The following is a 21,797-nucleotide window of genomic DNA, read 5'->3' on the forward strand; positions in this document are numbered from 1 at the left end:
CTGCTTCAATCATGTTTGTGTCTGCAGAGGTCAGAGGTCACAGTCTGCAGGGTCCAGCTGTCCGTCTGTGAGGAGTGACCGGTCCAAAGGTTATAATCCAAACTTCAGTGCTGAACCTGGACCAACGAGGTCAGAGAGCTGTGATGACTCCTTTACATGTTTGTGTTTCCTGGATAAATCTGACCTGAAACATCCTCAGATTGTTACAAAGATTCATTAAAAAGAAAACAATGAAAGAGAAAAGATCCAAATGTTAGACTTGGTCATTTGCTGTTTGAGGACAGTGATGCTCATATCTGTGGGGAAAGTGTGACCTGAGTGGGTTCATGTTTGTCTTTAAAGAGCTGCTCTGATTCTCTTTGTGTCTGATCTGTTAAACAGTCTGAGAGGTCACACAGAGACCCAGCAGCTAAAGCCTGGATCATACTGGCTGCTGTTACTCCATCAGGACAACACTGAACCACAGTGGTGTGGATATAGTGGATAAATCCCACCATACTGATGCTCAGATTGAATCACAGGGAACAAAACCAGATGTTACCTTCAGATTGTGACCTTTGGAGTGGACGATGCAGATTTCAATAGAGAATAAATGTTGTTGTTTTTCAGCTGTGAAAAAAGAATCTAATTTTCTGAACTTAAGAATTTATGATGCTGGAAACAACATGGAGACTATAACACAACAATTCCACTGTATTCATAGAATGAATGTAAAACTGTCAGACATTCATTAAATATGCAAAATGTCCACAGAAGCATCAGAGGGTCAGATGTGAAGCACTCAGTGATTTTGATCAAATGACTCATCAGTTATTGATCTGTACTACACTGATCTACCACGTTAGTAAATCTGGTGTTCTGGTGGTGGAGGGAGACCTCGGATCATGTTCTGGTTTTGGAGCAGTGATCTGCTGATGGTTCAGTTTAATGAGCTTCTTCAAAATCATCCCTGACATCACCACTGAAAGGACGTCCATGAAAACAGACTGAAAATTACTGATATGTTCACAATCTGAGAGTTTAAAACTTGACAGACTTGATTCAGATGAAGTTATTTGAGAAGAAACCCCTGGATCTTTATCCTGTGTTGATGTAATCCTTCATGGTTCCTCCACAGAGTGGACCAGCAGAGCTCAGAGGTTCCCAGTGGTCAGTCTGCCCAGCAGCATCAAACACAGCTGGACTCCATATTTATGGTCTGTACATGTACAACAACTACTGTTACATCTATTCTGTTCACAGTCATCTCCATGCTGCTCTTTGTAGACCAGTGGATTGTCAGTGTGTCCAACATGGATCTGATGTTTGGCTCCATGATTTCAGTCTGATTGGCTCATTCATAAATATTCTGTTCCAGCTGCTGGAGGACATCATCATCACTTTTGTGAAGAACGAGCTGAAGAAGATCCAGAAGGTTCTGAGTCCAGATTACCCAGAATGCTTAGAGAGTCAGAGGAGCAGCAGCAGAGAGGCATTTGTGAAGATCGCAGTGGACTTCCTGAGGACAATGAAGCAGGAAGAGCTGGCTGACCGTCTGCAGAGACGTAAGAGGATTTCTATTAAGATTCAAGACGTTGGAGAAATGAACATTTTCCAGAGATGGAAGATGGAGCATCATGTTTTAAAGATGAATTCTTTTGGAATTGAATGTTTATTTTTCTTCTCATTCAGAACTTGAAGCTGCAGTTTGTCATCGTAACCTTAAGTCTGCTCTGAATAAGAAGTTCCAGTGTGTGTTTGAGGGCATCGCTAAAGCAGGAAGCCCAACCCTTCTGAATCAGATCTACACAGAGCTCTACATCACAGAGGGAGGGACTGCAGAGGTCAATGATGAACATGAGGTCAGACAGATTGAAACAGCATCCAGGAAACCAGACAGACCAGAAACAACAATCAGACAAGAAGACATCTTTAAAGCCTCACCTGGAAGAGATGAACCAATCAGAACAGTGCTGACAAAGGGAGTGGCTGGCATTGGGAAAACAGTCTTAACACAGAAATACACCCTGGACTGGGCTGAAGACAAAGCCAACCAGGACATCCAGTTCATATTTCCATTCACTTTCAGAGAGCTGAATGTGCTGAAAGAGGAAAAGTTCAGCTTGGTGGAACTTGTTCATCACTTCTTTACTGAAACCAAAGAAGCAGGAATCTGCAGCTTTGAAGACTTCCAGGTTGTGTTCATCTTTGATGGTCTGGATGAGTGTCGACTTCCTCTGGACTTCCACAAAACTACAATCCTAACTGACCCTAGAAAGTCCACCTCAGTAGATGTGCTGCTGATAAACCTCATCAGGGGGAAACTGCTTCCCTCTGCTCGCCTCTGGATAACCACACGCCCTGCAGCAGCCAATCAGATCCCTCCTGACTGTGTTGGCATGGTGGCAGAGGTCAGAGGGTTCACTGACCCACAGAAGGAGGAGTACTTCAGGAAGAGATTCAGAGATGAGGAGCAGGCCAGCAGGATCATCTCCCACATCAAGACATCACGAAGCCTCCACATCATGTGCCACATCCCAGTCTTCTGCTGGATCACTGCTACAGTTCTGGAGGATGTGCTGGAAACCAGAGAGGGAGGACAGCTGCCCAAGACCCTGACTGAGATGTACATCCACTTCCTGGTGGTTCAAGCCAAAGTGAAGAAGATCAAGTATGATGGAGGAGCTGAGACAGATCCACACTGGAGTCCAGGGAGCAGGAAGATGATGAAGTCTCTGGGAAAACTGGCTTTTGATCAGCTGCAGAAAGGAAACCTGATCTTCTATGAATCAGACCTGACAGAGTGTGGCATCGATATCAGAGCAGCCTCAGTGTACTCAGGAGTGTTCACACAGATCTTTAAAGAGGAGAGAGGACTGTACCAGAAAGAAGACAAGGTGTTCTGCTTCATCCATCTGAGTGTTCAGGAGTTTCTGGCTGCTCTTCATGTCCATCTGACCTTCATCAACTCTGGAGTCAATCTGCTGGAAGAACAACAGAGAACCTCAATGTTGTCTAAATTATTTAAAAAGATTTTAACCTCTCTCCACCAGAGTGCTGTGAACAAGGCCTTAAAGAGTCCAAATGGACACCTGGACTTGTTCCTCCGTTTCCTCCTGGGTCTTTCAATGCAGAACAATCAGACTCTCCTACGAGGTCTGCTGACACAGACAGGAAGTAGCTCACTGACCAATCAGGAAACAGTCCAGTACATCAAGAAGAAGCTCAGTGAGAATCTGTCTGCAGAGAAAAGCATCAATCTGTTCCACTGTCTGAATGAACTGAATGATCGTTCTCTAGTGGAGGAGATCCAACAGTCCCTGAGATCAGGAAGTCTCTCCACAGATAAACTGTCTCCTGCTCAGTGGTCAGCTCTGGTCTTCATCTTACTGTCATCAGAAGAAGATCTGGATGTGTTTGACCTGCAGAAATACTCTGCTTCAGAGGAGGCTCTTCTGAGGCTGCTGCCAGTGGTCAAAGCCTCCAACAAAGCTCTGTAAGTAAATCTGTGATCATGTTTATTTTTAAAATGTTGATTAAAAGTGGTCATAGATTTCTTCCATGATAGATCCATGTCCTAAAACCATCAGCCTACGTAGTTGTATAGTATAAATGAAAAAAGGTGAACTTTTGACTACAATATTGTAACTTGAATGAACTTTTGATACAGCCTTTAAACACTTCAGGAGCTTAAAATGTTTTGATCTATGAACCCACATCAAACACTCTAATTACACTCTAAAAACAGAACATTAAAATCTGTATGTCTGCAAATGTATGTGCATTGATGTGAGCATGCGTGGAGATCTGAGGTTGGTTGGTAGGATGGACCCATGTGCAGAATCACATGTGTGCTAATATTTCTTTGTTTGGATTTTTGAGAATTTGGTTCTTTTGTTGTTTCTCTCGGTATGTAGCCTTGGGCTGGTTCACCTGAATCAGGGGTGTCCAGGCTACTGGGTGTGGTCTGTTGATTGTTAGTTATTAATATATATTATTTCTGTTCTATAATTTATTAAAATATCAACATTTTAGTAATTTGGGGTATTTTTTTGTTGATTATTAACAGGAACACAGTTGAAAGTAACTACATTGTTGGGATTGTCTAAATGATTAGTAGGAACTACTTCTTTCACCTGTCACAGTAATGTGTGAAATACAGCTGTAAAAATGCTTCACAGCTGACGTGTGCTCGCTCACTCAGGTGATGATCATAAGCGAGTCATGTGTGAAGATATTTCAGCTCCACAAATTGCCAAGATGCTAGTTGTGAGAAATGTGGCAGGGGTGACAACCTCATCCAACACAAATAAAAGTAAATCTTAACACAGAGTAGTGCTGCAGGCAGGTACTATCCCTGTATAGAGGGAGGAAATATGTAGCTGGCAGTGTTGTATAGCACGGTTGCTAAACTTTGTAAAGTGACTAAAATCCAGGCTCTGGGTTTTTCTCTCTGTTTAAATGATGGGAATTCACTGCATCTTTAAAACCACAGAATCCCATTTGTTCAATTTGTAGAGCCTTTAAATTTGACTATAGACTAGCTATTTTAAAAATATACAGTGTACTGGGAGTAAAACAGCAGCTGTTGGCTTTAAGCAACAAAAATACAATTCAAAATATTTAATATAGGAAAGAGAGAGAAAATAACATCATCCATCCATCCATCCATCCATCCATTTTCTTCCGCTTATCCAAGGCCTGGGTGGTGGGGGCAGCAGCCTAAGCAGAGAAGCCCAGACCTGCCTCTCCCCAGCCACCTCCTCCAGCTTGTCCGGGGGAGCACCAAGGCGTTCCCAGGCCAGCCGAGAGATATAATCTCTCCAGCGTGTCCTGGGTCTGCCATGGGGCCTCCTCCCAATGGGACATGCCCAGAACACCTTGCCCAGGAGGCATCCTTGTCAGATGCCCAAACCACCTCAACTGACTCCTTTCAATGGCCTTTTCGGATGGCTGAACTCCTCTCCCTATCTCTAAGGGAGAGGCCAGCCGCCATTCGGAGGAAGCCCATTTCTGCCGCTTGTATCCATGATCTCGTTCTTTCGGTCACTACCTTGGAGGTGCTGATCCTCATTCCCGCTGCCTCACACTTGGCTGCAAACCGTTCCATCACCCGATGAAGTCAACAGAAACCACATCATCCGCGAAAAGCAGAGATGAGATTCTGAGACCCCCCAGGTGAAAGCCTTCCGCCACTTGGCCACGCCTAGAAATTCTGTCCATAAAAATTATGAACAGAATCAGTGACAAAGGGCAGCCCTGGCGGAGCCCGTCACCCACCGGACTTATTGCTATCCAACTTATTGCCGGCTATGCCAACCAAGCTCTTGCAATGATTGTAAAAGGACCGAATGGCCCGTAGCAATGGCCATAAAATGTTTCTCAGTTTTAATATTTTCAGTCACATCTGTTTTTGATTATTAATTAAATATTTTAAAATTCAGGCTTTTTATGTTATACAAAACATCATATTTTCTTATGATGTCTTGTATTGACTCTGAAGGAATAGTTTTCATCAGTATCTCACATACCAGCCTGAATTTTACTTTGTATTGGATGAGAAAGGAAATCAGTGGGATCACACATCACTTACAGCAACTTCAGTACCACTTCATTTTAATAAACTGGGGGGAGGTGCACCAAGATTCAGTATGAGATAAAGAATGATTTTTAACTGTAAGGTTGGAGAAATCTGTTGTTGGAAATTGGAAGAACAGGTCATCTTAAAAATCACTGCATTATAGTTTTATTCAGGCCCCTTCAATCTGTGATCGCTGTTGCTTTGCATTGTAAATGCTACTATTACAAAAGTCGCAAATATTAGTGTATGTGTGTGTTATTAGGTAATAAACCAAAAGAACAGAATCTACCAGCACCTCACTGATTTCTGCTTAAAAACAAAAAAAAAGCAATAAAGCTCTGATTTGTTTTGTTGATCTTGTCTCCCTTCCCGCTTGATTTCAGACTGAGTGGTTGTAACCTGTCAGACAGAAGCTGTGAAGCTCTGTCCTCAGTCCTGAGCTCCCAGTCCTCCCGTCTGAGAGAGCTGGATCTGAGTAACAACAACCTGCGGGATCCAGGAGTGAAGCTTCTGTCTGCTGGGATGAAGAGTCAATACTGCAAACTGGAAACACTGAGGTCAGATCAAGCGATATCGATTTTTTTTCATTAACGTCATTTAATCAATTTCATTTGGAAAAACTTAACATTGAGCCAGTGTGTATGTTTTTTAGTTTTTTAAATGAATCCTTCCAAGTCACAGTAAGCTGCCACATTTGACCTTTGTAACATGAGGCAATAAGGATTCCAGCATGTCCTGAAACTATACATGCCAACCCTCCCGATTTTTCCGGGAGAATCCTCATTCAGTGCCCCTCCCGAAAATCTTGCGGAGCCACCATTCTCCTGTATTTCTCCCGATTTTCCACCCGGACAACAAAATAGAAAAACCATATGCGGGAATTCATAGTGCGGCCCAGCCAATTCCAGTTTCCAACAATGGCTGCAGCTACTTAGTTTTAATATTGCTCTTATTACTCTTTCTGGGTCACAAAATAAACTTTTAACATATTTTCAGGCGAGAATGTGGCTTCAAATATCTGAGCCGGTGAGAAAAGCAAACCCCGCGGTCTTTCGCTACTCAGGTTAAACATGATGTATAAGTCACTTAGATAACTTAAAAATGTTGTTGTTTGGCTTTTTTCAGTGTTTTATGTGTTTGTGAGTAAATTGGTTTGGCTGAGATTAAAGTTATTATAAAACTTTATTAATCCCTCAGGAGAATTCCTCTGGGGTTTTCACACATCTAAATAAATGTCAAATAGAAAACTGATTAAACAGAAGTGTGAGATGGTCAAGAATTTACGCCAACGTCCAGTTATATTTTAGATAGCAAGAAGCAGACGGCTGAGTTTCAGCCCACCGAGCTCATGACGTAATTCTGACCGTCCAATTTCACAGTCGCTCACTTCCAGCCTACCCAGCTTTCGGAGGACACGGCCCACTTAGACCGCGAACGCTGGGTCCTCAGGTGGATGCAGCCTCTGAATTTGGACACCCCCGTATTTTCTGGCCAGAGAATAATTAACATTTTTTTCGATAAAATAACACAATAAACACTGTAAAATTCAAGTTTTTGTGTGTGTGTGTGTGTACATATACATATATATATATATATATATATATGTATATGTGTGTGTGTGTGTGTGTGTGTGTATACCACTCACCCCCACCCCAACAGCCCTTTTGAATGTCTCCCTAATTCTGAGGTCTCAAGGTTGGCAAGTATGCCTGAAACAGTTTTGAAATATTGTAAATGTAGTAGCTCTCCGTGAATCGCTACCTTATCGTGGTGGAGGGGTTTGTGTGTCACAGGGATCCCAGGGGCTATGTTGTCTGGGGGCTTTTGCCCCCTGGTAGGGTCTCCCATGGCAAATTGGTCCTGGGTGAGGGACCAGACAAAGAGCGATTCAGAAGACCCGTATGAAAAGAACATCGAGGGAACAGTTTACCCTGCCGGGATAGGGTTACGGGGCCCCGCCCTGGAGCCAGGCCCGGGAGGGTGCCCGAGGGCGGCGTCTGGTGGCGGGCCTTAGTCCATGGGGCCCGGCCGGGCACAGCCCGAAGAGGAGACATGGGCCCATCCTCCCGCAGGCCCACCACCCGCAGGAGGCGCCATAGGGGTCGGGTGCAATGTGTGTCGGGCGGCGGCCAGGAGCGGAGGCCCTGGCGGACCGATCCCCGCTGCCAAGACTGGCAATAGGGACATGGAATGTCACCTCTCTGGTGGGGAAGGAGCCTGAATTAGTGCGTGAGGTTGAGAAGTACCGGCTAGATATAGTCGGGCTCACCTCCACGCATGGCTTGGGCTCTGGAACTAGTCTCCTGGAGAGGGGCTGGACTCTGTCTCAGTCTGGAGTTGCCCCTGGTGAGAGGCGGCGGGCTGGGGTGGGTATTCTAATATCCCCGGCTTGCTGCCGGTACGCTGGGGTTTTTCCGGTGGATGAGAGGGTTTGTTCCCTGCGCCTCAGGGTCAGGGAACGGGTCCTGACTGTCATCTGCGCTTATGCGCCGAGTGGCAGTTCAGAGTACCCAGCCTTCTTAGAGTCCCTGGGGGTGCTGGAAGGTGCCCCACCTGGAGACTCTGTTGTCCTACTGGGAGACTTCAATGCTCACGTGGGTAACGACAGCGAGACCTGGAGGGGCGTGATTGGGAGGAACGGCCTCCCTGATCTGAACCCGAGTGGTGTTTTGTTACTGGACTTCTGTGCAAATCACAGTTTGGCCATAACGAACACCTTGTTCGAACATAAGAGTGTCCATAAGTGCATGTGGCACCCAGGATGCTCTAGGCCGCAGGTCGATGATCGATTTTGTAATCGTATCACCAGACCTGCGACCATATGTTCTGGACACTCGGGTAAAGAGAGGGGCTGAGCTGTCAACTGATCACCACCTGGTGGTGAGTTGGATCAGGTGGCGGGGGAGGACGCTGGACAGACCCGGTGCACCTAAACGCGTAGTGAGGGTGTGCTGGGAACGTCTAGCAGAGGCCCCAGTCCGCGGGATCTTCAACGCACACCTCCGGCAGAGCTTCAACAACATTCCGAGGGAGACTGGGGACATTGAGTCCGAATGGACCATGTTCAGCGTCTCCATTGCCAAGCTGCTGCATTGAGCTGCGGCCGCAAGGTGGTTGGTGCCTGCCGTGGTGGTAATCCCGAACCAAATGGTGGACACCAGAGGTGAAGGGAGCCACCAGGCTGAAGAAGGAGTCCTATCGGGCTTGGTTAGCCTGTGGGACTCCAGAGGCAGCTGACAGGTATCGACAGGCCAAGCGGAATGCGGCTCGGGCAGTGGCTGAAGCAAAAACTCGGGTGTGGGAGGAGTTCGGAGAGACCATGGAAAAGACTTTCGGACTGCCTCGAAGAGATTCTGGCAAACCGTCAGGCGCCTCAGGAGGGGAAAGCGGTGCTCTACCTGCACTGTGTATAGTGCTGGCGGTGCGCTGCTGACGCCGACTGAGAAAATTGTCAGACGGTGGAAGGAATACTGAGGACCTCCTTAATCCCACTGACACGCCTTCCGAGGAGGAAGCAGAGTCTGGGGATGAGGGAATGACCCGCCAATTTCTGGGGTCGAGGTCACTGAGGCAGTTAAACAACTCCTCGGTGGCAGAGCCCCTGGTGTTGATGAGGTCCGCCCGAGTTCCTGAAGGCTCTGGACGTTGTAGGGCTGTCCTGGTTGACACGCCTCTACAATGTTGCGTGGAGATCAGGGGCAGTACCCTGGACTGGCAGACCGGGTGGTGGTCCCCATCTTTAAGAAGGGAGACCGGAGGGTGTGTTCCAACTACAGGGGATCACACTCCTCAGCCTCCCTGGGAAAGTCTATGCCAGGGTGCTGGAAAGGAGAGTTCGTCCGTTAGTCGAACCTCGGATACAGGAGGAACAATGCGGTTTTCGTCCTGGTCGCGGAACACTGGACCAGCTCTTTATCCTCTCGAGGATACTTGAGGGTGCATGGGAGTTTGCCCAACCAGTCTACATGTGTTTTGTGGACTTGGAGAAGGCATTCGACCGTGTCCCTCGGGTGTCCTGTGGGAGGTGTTGCGGGAGTATGGGGTGTCTGGCCCACTGTTACGGGCCATTCGATCCCTATACAACCGTTGCAAGAGTTTGGTTCGCATTGCCGGCAATAAGTCGGACTTGTTTCCGGTGGGCGATGGGCTCCGCCAGGGCTGCCCTTTGTCACCGATTCTGTTCATAATTTTATGGACAGGATTTCTAGGCGCAGCCAAGTGGCGGAGGGCTTTCACTTCGGTGGCCTCAGAATCTCATCTCTGCTTTTTTGCGGATGATGTGGTTCTGATGGCTTCATCGGTGGGGGCCTCCAGCTCGCACTGGAAGCAGTTCGCAGCCGAGTGTGAAGCAGCGGGAATGAGGATCAGCACCTCCAAATCTGAGGCCATGGTTCTCAGCCGAAAAGGGTGGAGTGCCCACTCCGGGTCGGGGATGAGTTCCTGCCCCAAGTGGAGGAGTTCAAGTATCTCGGGGTCTTGTTCGCGAGTGATGGGAGAAGGGAGCCGGAGATCGACAGACGGATTGGTGCTGCGGCTGCAGTGATGCGGACGCTGCACCGGTCCGTCGTGGTGAAGAGGGAGCTGAGTGTAAAAGCGAAGCTCTCAATTTACCGGTCGATCTACGTCCCGACCCTCACCTATGGCCACGAGCTGTGGGTAGTGACCCGAAAGAACGAGATCGCGGGTACAAGCGGCAGAAATGAGCTTCCTCCGAAGGGTGGCTGGCCTCTCCCTTAGAGATAGGGTGAGAAGTTCGGCCATCCGGGAGGGGCTCAGAGTAGAGCCGCTGCTCCTCCACATCGAAAGGAGCCAGTTGAGGTGGTTCGGGCATCTGACAAGGATGCCCCCTGGGCGCCTCCTGGGTGAGGTGTTCCGGGCATGTCCCACCGGGAGGAGGCCCCGGGGCAGACCCAGGACGCGCTGGAGAGATTATATCTCTCGGCTGGCCTGGGAACGCCTTGGTGTTCCCCCGGATGAGCTGGAGGAGGTGGCTGGGGAGAGGGAGGTCTGGGCTTCTCTGCTTAGGCTGCTGCCCCCGCGACCCGACTTCGGATAAAGCGGATGAGGATGGATGGATGGATGGTAGTAGCTCCTCATGGCACCATGAATATACTTTAACACAAGTGTTTCATGTCTTCTTGTCATCATTTCTTCAGACTGAGTGGCTGTAAGCTGTCAGACAGAAGCTGTGAAGCTCTGTCCTCAGTGCTGAGCTCCCAGTCCTCCCATCTGACAGAGCTGGACCTGAGTAACAACAACCTGCAGGATCCAGGAGCAAAGCTTCTGTCTGCTGGGATGAAGAGTCAACACTGCAAACTGGAAACGCTGAGGTCAGATCAAGCAATATCGATTTTTTTTCCATCACTTAACATCATTTAATCAATTTCATTTGGAAAAAAATAACATTGTGTGTATGTTTTTTTTTTTTTTAAATGAATCCGTCCAAGTCACAGTAAACTGCCACATTTGACTTTTGTAACATAAGGCAATATGGATTCCAGCCTGTCCTGAAACAGTGTTGAAATATTGTAAATGTAGTAGCTCCTCATGGCACCATGAATATACTTTAACACAAGTGTTTCATGTCTTCTTGTCATCATTTTTTCAGACTGAGTGGCTGTAACCTGTCAGACAGAAGCTGTGAAACGCTGTCCTCAGTGCTGAGCTCCCAGTCCTCTAGTCTGAGAGAGTTGGACCTGGGTAACAACAACCTGCAGGATTCAGGACTGAAGCTTCTATTTTCTGCAGTGGAAAGTCCAAAGTGTACACTTGGAATTCTCAGGTCAGGATTCCGTCTTTTCTGATGATGATTTAAAACCTGAGTCAGGTCGATAAATGGCTTACTCATTTACAACAGACATGATTTGTCAAATCACCTTATATCTAACCCAAAGGTCCTGTGTTTTACAACTTTGATTTTGTAGTAAACCACAGGACCTCTTAATATTCATCTAAGAGAACATATACGTTCAAGTTTCAGCACAAAAATATTAATCAGATTTTTCCCTGGATCATGTGTGTACCCTTCTGGTTGGAGCTCCAGCAGCCTGTATCAGTGAATGTGACTTTAAATGAAATTGCTGCCCCTGTCAGGAAGAGGTCTGAGCGACAAACAAAACAGCAAATATGAGCACTGCATGTGTATGAGACTACACAGATACAGACCTGAATGAGACACTAACTTTGTCTCTGAGAGATAACTTTTATTATTAAATACACTTCATTTCTCATCTGTGTAGAGAATGTAGAGTTTGACATGCTAATATTACAAAGTGCAAAATCACACTGAGTCACAAAGAAATTGTTTTGGAGTATTTATGGTTCAGCTGATGAAATTGTTCAAACAAACCAGTAATTTACACAGAAACAGCACAAGTGAAACTTTTTCGGGGACTTTCCACTAAGCTTGTCCTGGTAGACCTGTAGTCCCCAGCTTCTATGGACCGTGTGCTTAAGTTCTGTGCTGCTATGATTAGTGCCCGTGCTGTCATTCAGTTCAGCTTTGTCGACCCTCTGGTAGGATCTTTGAATGTCAGACACTTTTTTTTACATGACCTGTGTAAAAACAAAACAGTAAACACATTAAGCTGAAGTAAGATGCACAATTTGAAAAATGGGGCACAAAAAATGTTGCTGCTTTCTGGAAAGTGCGTCTAAGAAGACCCAATGGAGAAAGTGAAGAGAAAAATCAAAGATTAAGAAGAAGAAAATGGCAGAGGCAGTTTCTCTTGGACTGCCTGCAGATGGAGCAAGACTCTAGAAGCAGGGATGATTGGAGAAAATGTAAAGAGGCCATATGATAAACCAGGAGATGAATACTCTGGTATTCTGGGGATAGTGGGAGTGAGAGGGAGAGATGCCAGTAAATGATTTCAAGGATAAATTTCAGAGAATCAGAGCTAAGAATCCAAAGCAAGTGGGGAACTAAAAACATGTGGACAGACTCATAATTAGGCCAAAGACACATTAAAGGAATTATTACAGGTTTAGAAACAGGGATGGATATGAAGGAGCTTAGCATGAATTTGCATTGAGGAAAAAATAGCAACGAGCATCAGAGGTGAGGAAACAGTTAGGAAAACTAAAAGGATGTACTGGCAGGAATACTGCAGTACTTTAGGGAGAACTACACCAATTCAGAATGTGTGGAGTACAGTTAAGAACATGAATGCAGACAGGAAACAACAGCAGTTGTAGTAAAGTAAATTCAAACTCCTTCATTAAATGCAGCTGGTTGAGTTGGAAACAATGGAGAATGATTCTGTTAAGTTGTTTATTTTCTATAGAAATGGAGCAGAAGGAGTACATGCAGAGCTGGACGTGGGCTGTATATACATGCGTGTATCTGTGTTGTCTGTGAGCAGAGCAAACAAAGCGCTTTGATTCTCCCACAATGAGTGAAATATAAATGTAGTTTACATAATACCTGTTAAACAGTTGAAATAATAATGATACTGTTAGCTTCAACAACAACTCCTCTTGACACACATTAACAGGCCGTGCAATAAACTAATAACCACAAAAGTCCTGACAGGTAATAAACCTGTTATTACTTACAGTGGCTTCATAAACGCACTGATGGAAATGTCCAGTGTATCATGAGCCAGCCAGTCCTGTTACTGCTGTTAACTTCTTCACCAGAAAGTGTCACCATCAGGCTTCAACAGCAGTTCACAGTATTAATAGTATTAATGAGCTACAGGTAGTATGGATGGGAAAATGTAGAGATGCTGGGCAAACAATCTGATCTAATCCACAGTGGGAATAATTGAAGTGATGACGGCAGAGAGAACAAAAATGAATCATATTGAAATGTTAAATCAGGAAAATCCTGGAGAGGAGGATAGTTCTAATGTTCAGTTTGTAATGATTGAATTCAAAGCAGCTCTTAAATGCATAAAAATGACTTCACCTGGGAAGAATCAGGTGTGTTACATCATGATGAAGCAGGTAGAGGATGCTCTGCTGCTCTTCTATAATAGAATATATCAGGAAGCTGGAAAGAACTGTGAAACCAGGGAAAGACCCCACTAAGACCACAGGTTATAGGCCTACAGCTCTAACATCTCATCCAGGGAAAGTCATGGAAAGAATGACAGTGGACAGACTGATTGATGTATGTGACGCAAAGAAGGCAGCTGTTTGCACAGCAGGGGGGGGGGGGACACCATGGACCCAGCAGTCAGTTAGAGTCAGAGATGAGGAAAGCTCAGTGCATTAGGAGATGAGGTGTGGTTTGTATTAGCCAACTTAAATGATGGAAATGAACGAGCTGTGCCTGGTTAATTTATTCTGTGTTTGCTAACAGTGTTACAGACCCAGGCCTAATCTGTCATCTGTTAACACGTCCAACATCTCCTCATCTATTGGTGGATAATCCACTAACATGTTTTAATGCACAAGTTCATGTGATTTCTGTGTGCTGATAACATCCAGTCTGTTCTGTGTGGAAATAAAATAACAATGAAACCAGACGAGGTCATTTCTGGAGAAGTTGTGGTGGGATTGTTGCTCCTGCCGGACTCTGTCTGTGGCAGCGAGCCACAGACAGAGGCACTTTATTAGGTCACAGGTGTACTGTACCTGAGACAGTGGCAACTGTGTACCTAATAAAGTCAGCCATGGCAAATGTGTTTCCAAGAGGAGAAAACCAGCTGGCAGCAAAGGCAGGGAGGTGTCCTTTCCACCTAAACAGGAGAGGAATATACAGATAATGAAGGTCACAGTTTGAATCAGTCATATTTCATTCAATACAGTGATGTACTGATCTAGGATCAGTCCAATCATCAGCAGTTTGATCCACAGATGGATTGAAGTGTATCTGTGAAAATGTTGGACTGTTCCTTTATCAGTGTGTAACAGTGTGTATGAGAGCCATGTAATGTCCATGTGTGCATGCTGACTGCTCTGACCCCCCTCCTCCTTTCAGGGTGGAGCCTGCTGGAGTCCGATGGTTGACACCAGGTCTGAGGAAGTGTAAGTGTGTTTTTAATGGGATTCACGAAAACAAAGCAGCACACATTCAACCATCTTCATCATGTCAGGAGTCATCATCAAAGTGTCAATCAATGAACAGATGATGGATCAATAACTGCAGCTGGATTGTGTTTGTTCTCTCCATCAGATTCCTGTCAACTCACAATCGACACAAACACAGTAAACACAAAGCTCCAACTGTCTGACAACAACAGGAAGGTGACACATGTGTGGAAGGTTCAGTCATATCCTGATCATCCAGACAGATTTGATGTTTGTCCTCAGCTGCTGTGTAGAAATGGTCTGACTGGTCGCTGTTACTGGGAGGTCGAGTGGAGAGGAGACGTTTGTATATCAGTGAGTTACAGAAGCATCAGAAGGAAAGGAGGCAGTGAAGACTGTGTGTTTGGAAACAATGATCAGTCCTGGAGTCTGTGGTGCTTTGATGGTGGTCCTCAGTCTGTCTGGCACAATAACAGACAAACATCCATCTCCTCCTCCTCCTCCTCCTCCTCCTCCTCCTCTGTCTCTAACAGAGCAGCAGTGTATGTGGACTGTCCTGCTGGCACTCTGTCCTTCTACAGAGTCTCCTCTGACACTCTGATCCACCTCCACACATTCAACACCACATTCACTCAAACTCTTTATCCTGGGTTTAGAGTCTGGTATCCTGGTGGCTCAGTGTCCCTGTGCTGAGTGGAGTGTAAAGAGTGTCTCCTGTTAGAGAAACACTCTGACTGTTGAACAGTGTTAAGAGAAAAACTCAGGAAGCAAGAAACACAGACTCAGCGATATTTCATGTACATGGACGAATGCCCCAACACAGCCTCACACAGTGACGTGTATGAGACGAGTCACGGAGGATTCGTGCCGGGGCATCAGCTTGTTCTTTATTATATAGTCAGACAGCTTGCATTCCATTCATGGGTGGAGCATACAAAGAGAAACAACTCCCTATATGTAAACCGAAGATATGTGAGTTCGTTGGCCACATCAGGGTTTGTCCAGCAGCTTCCTCATGCAGTGATCACACTAATGTCACACACACTAAGTTTAAATGAAGCTAAACACTATAAGAGTACAAACACTTTAAAACAGTAATAGAAAAATATAAATTTCCTTTAACAAACAGATAGTTCAGTCTGTACATGTCTGTCTTTAAAAACAAACATAAAGCTCGGCTGCTATCCTCCCCCACCTACCCTAGCTTTGAAGCTCAGTTATTGGAGTTGCCTGGCTCTCTGACTACTCTGTGTGTTGTGGTCTATCGTCCGCCTAAATACCACAAGATGTTTATTTCTGAATTCACTGACTTTTTGGGATCCATTCTTTTTAAATATGGCTGTGTTATTATTACTGGTGATTTTAATATACACGTCTGCTGTATGAATGACCCATTGGTTAAAGATTTTCTTGCATTGACTGACTCTTTTAATCTTACTCAGTGGGTAAATGAACCAACCCATGTTAAAGGCCATACCCTTGATTTGGTCTTTTCATATGGCGTGGACATATGCATCAAGGATATTAGGAATGCTGGTTTCTCTGACCACTCCCCGGTCATCTTTGATGTTGATCTTGTGTTAAGGTTCAAATGTTGAGAGAGGAATCCAAAATAAGCACAGATCTGGGCGGGTGCAATTTAGACGGCATTTTAATGAATACACATATGCGGAGCCAATACTGTTCAGATTCAGTATTGGACTAACTACAATCGTCAGCACAAAGACTTTTATAGGGTTGGCAGTCTTCCTGTTACCAGGCAGAGTTAAACAAAGCATACGTCACTCCAAAACCACAATGACTCTTAACATAGTCTAAAACAGAACATCTTCTTGGTCGACGCCAAGCGCTTCCTCTCAGCTGTCTTCGCTGTCGCCATCTTCTGGGACATCTGGTCCACGTTCTGCACAAAATGTCACTCATGCACAACTTTGCAGTCATAAACTCTTACCTACTAAATGAGTCTATCTGTGTGCGCGTACGCGTGCGAGGGCGTGCATGCTGTGTACCGCGCACGTGTCATGACCTCTCTAACTATATGTATCTGTATGTGTATGTCACGTCTGTCTGTGCGTGCAGAGTTTGCATCTGCTTTCTGAACCTTAGTTGACCTCAACTTAGGCAACCAGGCTAAAGCCATCCTGTGTGTACTGATCTTGACTTATATGTAAAATATATAAACAACTGTTTCAATCTAATCCACCTACTTAAAGCTTAATCCGCAATAAATGCATAATAAACACCCTGCTCTTTGGCTTGCACTCACTCTGCTTTCAGTTTCACTTCTGCAAAAGCATGTAACTTCAAAAACATATAACTTCCTGTCTTCTTTTAGCACAGAGTTACTCTTTCACCCTGCAGTCTGCATAAACATTAAAATTATAAATTCAAAAGCATTTCGGGTTATAGATTCAACTCCACAGTTTAAAGTGGTTCTCCTTGGACTTGTAATAAAGACTAATATAATACCAATATATTTGAACATCTGAATGCATCTGAATGCAACATCACTCTCAATCATGAAATGGTAATGATGATTATACTAATAGCAGCAAATAATAGCAGGAAATATTTCTATTCTCAATACTTGGTAATACTGAATTGCACCTTGAGGCCCTTTTTTGCCCTATGCACACAGTTAATGCTGATACTGTGGCGAATTTTTCTGCTTTTTTTTTTAAATTCTGCTTTCACTACGTTAGATTGTTTTACCCCTCATATGGTTGAGAATTTTGCTAACACCCTGTTAACCACATGTTCCTCTATCCTCGACATTGTTGCACCTATTAAATTGAAGTGCCCCAGAACTTATTCACAATGTTGGTTAAGCGACTCTGTTCGCGCCCTACGACGTGTGTGTCGGCGTGATGAGAGGAGTGTTAGAGTGAATTGTTAAATGTTTGTCATTTTTATTCTTACCATTTGTACTTTAACTGTGTGTTGAAAGGAATTCTTTTGTTCTCCCCTCCCCAGATTCTCGAGGTTCTGAGTCGGGGGCTGTAGTGTTTTATCACAGGCAAACATCCTTGTGAAGGTCTGATGTGGTAAAACTTCCTGCCCTTTGTATGGCTTCACTGTGTTATCTAGGGTGAACCATAGATTGGGTGTGGGGAGGTTACCCTCTTTATGACCTAGGATGTTGTTCCTGCTTTATGACCCTTTTGGTCAGCAGCTCACACACACACAAGGTATTCCTTGTTCACATGTATACCTATAAGATGTCATATGTTAATGAACCTATGCATATTCATGTAACCACAATAAAAGAGCAGTGTTACGGGGGAACGGACGAGAGCAACTGGGGTCAAGCGAAGGAACGGCGCCTGTCCAGTTCTCTCCCGTGCACGTGAAACATAAAGAATGTTGCCTACTCGTGTCTTGCTTGCTGTGTAATCACATTGCCTTCAACGTTCCAGCGAATAGGTTCAAGCTACAAACCTATCATTAATTGGTCCTTCGAGCCGGATCCCTGGAGTCGGCATTCACCGAGGAGAGAACCCTGACGTCAGCGAGACGTGAGAATTTGTCATCGGGCCGGTGGATTAGCTGTCCGTTTTCTCTCCCCGACGAATGACGATCGGCGGGATCCGAGGCTGATATTACACGCTAAGCAACGCCGAGTAAGTTGGAAGAGTTGACTGGGTTAGTGTCCCAGAACTGGGTTAGGGTCCCGAGAGAGAGGTTTTGGTAAAATCGCCCAAGGGCCCAAGCGTCCGGTGAGTGTCCGGTTTTGAAATCGCCCTGGGTTTGTGTCCCGAGCGTCCCTTCACTGGGTTTTGAGTCGCGCGACTGGGTTAGGGTCCCAGAAGAGTGTTGCTGTGTTTGTGTTAATGACTGCGGAGCAGACATGGTCTGTGACACGGTTGTTGTTATCATGGGTTCCCGAGCAAGTAAGACTGCCTCACAGGGAGACAACACATTTTTGCAAGAATTTACTCCCAACAGTGCGAGGTATTTATATTCTCATAACTGTCATGAGCGTAAACTAGTCACGGGAGAATCTCAAATGTTAGAAGTTTTCAGGAAAACAGCAGCCTTGAAGAGCGTGTGGAGAAGGCCAGCTCACATCAGCAGCAGTTAAGCTCTGGTGAATGGCTTTCACCCACTCCTTGCTGACACAAAATGTTTAGATGATTTCCCTGATCAACAACAGCCTGTGCTCCAGACCATTACTTTAACCAGTTGTTAAAAGTAATCTGCATTAAGCTTAAGGTTGCTCAAATTCAGTACAATGACATATGAGATGAAGTAAAATAGGCAAATATTTTACCTAATTACGTGCATAGAGGCACTTGACCTGTTTGAAAACTGTCATCCTAATATGAGCCATTGTTGAGATATAGAGCACAGATGTGAAAACAACTATTATGCTGAACCCTGTGTGAAACAGCTGAAAACTACATGATGGAGAAGCTGAGTTGAATATGAAAGTGTAAGTCTTTGCCACTGTGGGCAAAGCACGCAACCACTGTGTGAGGTTGTGTTGCTGTCTCTTCTGAGCTGATGAGCAAGCTACACATTTTCAGATCAGGAGCTGGCTGAGAACTCATCAAAGAAAGGGGAAGAGAACTATGATAACTCGAGTATGTAGCGTATCCGTGAGTTCAGCTTCTTCTTTCAGATGCGCAGCAGTTTTCCTGGATCTTGATTCATGTGTGTAGAGTGTTCATAGCATCAGCATCATGTTTTTGTTTATTTCCTTTGTTGGGTTGAAAACTAACTAGATAAACCTGTGATCATACTTATGGATCACCATCATCAGCCATATGTTTTATTTATGCAGATGAAAAAGTGAGTGTGAATGTGCCTGACGTCGCAGTGTGTGTGTGCGTTGTGTAAACGTAATTGTCACAAATTGTGAGAGCGGTGATTCTGCAGGTCACCAGCTAGTGTAAAGAAAGGAAGAGTAAAAAAGAGACAGAATCTACATTGTAGATGGAAAATAATAGGAAAAAGGTTTTGTGTTTATTAGCCAAGAACAACTACAATCTCATTTTCTGCTTTTAAGAAAGGAGAGTTCTGTGTGTTGTTTTAAGCAGTGATAAGAATGATCAAAATGTCTCAGTGTGTCACTTTCAGATGAGAAGCAGACCCGGATCAATTTCCCATATGCAGCAGTCGGAAGAAAGTTATAGTTTAACACTATTGGAAACATTCAGGCCAATTTCTGGCTAACTTATTTACAGCACCATGTGTCCCTCATCCTCACAAGTGAGCTCTCACTCCTCCCTGAAGACAAGGAATGCAGCCCCAAGAGCAATAACATGGCAGATAAAGAGACAGCAGCAAAGTCCTGAGCAAAGAGACCCAGCAAGCAGCAGCAGTGTGGACAAACAGCAGTGGAGAAGAAAAGCAAAACCATCATCCTGACTGATCGGATGAATGACACTGTGTTTCCAACAAGCTGCAAAGTCACTGTGCATGTGAAAAGGACTTTTGAGGAGAACTGAGGAGACTGTTGGAGGTTGACATTTGCCACCTTTGGAGAAAATGGCAAGAAGAGACAGTGGAACACAGGACAAAGCTGAAGGAGAACTGCCGGCTATTGGACTGTTGAAGTGGGAGAGGACAACAGAGTGAGAGTAAGTAAGGACACAGAGGAAAGCTGTTGTTTAATGTGGGAAATCAAAATTTGGGTTAGCAAACCTGGGGAAAAGAAAACTGACTGCTTAAGTGGAGAATTGTGAAGGAATCTGAAACACTGCAAAAAGAAACATATACAAAATCACACACACAAGCAAAACATGCATTAACCCTACTAACACAAACAAGAGAGCCCATGAAGATTAGACAACATCTTAAGCATGTGAGTCTGTTTATCATCTTGTCCAAGTCACTTCGTGTGATGAGAAGTGATGCAAACACCGGTGGACTCATAGCACATTAGTTAAAAATGATCAAATAATAGCGGAGAAGTGTGTAGGAAAGGCAGCTTTAAGAACATGCCCTGTTGGAGATGCAGCTCCACAGACATTGATTAAACCTGCCTAATAACAAACACACATGCAATGAAAATCAGCTTGTTATCTCTCATCAGTGCTAAAATAGTGTCAATTTAGCAGACACTTGTTATCAAATGCTGAAATTATCCAATGCTGACAGTTAACTCTCTAGGTTACAGGACAACAGTTTAATTTTTGTGGGAAAAAAAGATTCTGGTTTGACCAACCAGTGATCAGACAATAAATTTAGTTGTTAATATAGTAAATTGGGAGATGCTTTCTGCCTGATTGATGCAGCACAAGTAATTTACTGTATGGGGGAAATTCTATTTTTGTGATAATATTTTGAACATGCATTTCTGTTGTCCTGTCATCTTAGTGGGTTAATAGCTGATATGCAAATTAGTTGGTTGTTCTTAGATTAATGAAAGGTGATTGAATTCTAGCACGAGTGAATGAGACGTGTTGGAGTTTGTTGGAATGGAGACTCTAAAACACTGAGTTTCCTGTTGTGATGTGCGAGTGAATCCTGCACCCAGATACACAACTCTGAATACATAAGAACAAACTTCTTTTGCGAAATGCATGACAACATGTCACATGTTTTATGATGACGGGGAAAAAGGAAAACTAAATAAAATCTGTGGCCTAAATGAGTAAAAAGTACAGACCTGGGGATTAAAATTCATAGCTAATGAGACATGAGGCTTATGTTGTGTGTTGTGCGGCTAATGGTTGGGTTGGTTTTGAATTAATCTAGCTGATGATTTTTCTTTTGTTGTGAAGTTGAGCCTGCCAATCAGTATGATGGTTTGATAAACCATGCTAATGGTATGATTTACCCTCCTGAGATGAGGAGCATGTGTCATGACTTAACGAGGCCTTTTTATTTTGATACTTTCATAGTGCACTGAAAGTTTTGTTTGATGATCTCTGTTTGAGCAGATCTGCACGATTAGAACTGAAGCGCTATACGACATGTCGTCGAGAAAATTGTTGCAAGTGAGTTTCTCCACATTAATATGGGCTCAGGAGGAGGTCACTTATCTGGGACAATTAGGAAATAAGTTCCTGTCCAAAAGGATTCAACGAGAAAATCCAGTCTAAATTCTTTTCTTTTTGAAATGACTGAAATGAATGACGCCTGCACTGAAAATGTTAAGCAAGAGGTGCATGGCTGAGAATATACTACATAGGAATAATTTGGAGCATAAAAATTACAAAACAGGAGGGAAATGTTAGAGTGAATTGTTAAATGTTTGTCATTTTTATTCTTACCATTTGTACTTTAACTGTGTGTTGAAAGGAATTCTTTT

The 21,797-nt window shown here is 44.5% G+C and overlaps 1 protein-coding gene across 1 annotated transcript; it reads left to right on the forward strand.

Annotated features, from left to right (window-relative positions):
- Window positions 1-1,136: 1,136 nt before the first annotated feature.
- LOC120435022 (NLR family CARD domain-containing protein 3-like) lies at window positions 1,137-15,232 on the forward strand (the record flags this gene model as incomplete). Its single annotated transcript, XM_039603752.1, has 7 exons — window positions 1,137-1,196; window positions 1,358-1,544; window positions 1,672-3,475; window positions 5,944-6,117; window positions 11,169-11,342; window positions 14,490-14,536; window positions 14,685-15,232. Coding segments are annotated over 7 exons (2,994 nt in total), but the record flags the coding sequence as incomplete, so codon positions are not given.
- Between the last annotated feature and the right edge of the window lie 6,565 nt (window positions 15,233-21,797).

Source organism: Oreochromis aureus, linkage group 3, assembly GCF_013358895.1.
Source record: "Oreochromis aureus strain Israel breed Guangdong linkage group 3, ZZ_aureus, whole genome shotgun sequence".
Taxonomy (NCBI): domain Eukaryota; kingdom Metazoa; phylum Chordata; class Actinopteri; order Cichliformes; family Cichlidae; genus Oreochromis; species Oreochromis aureus.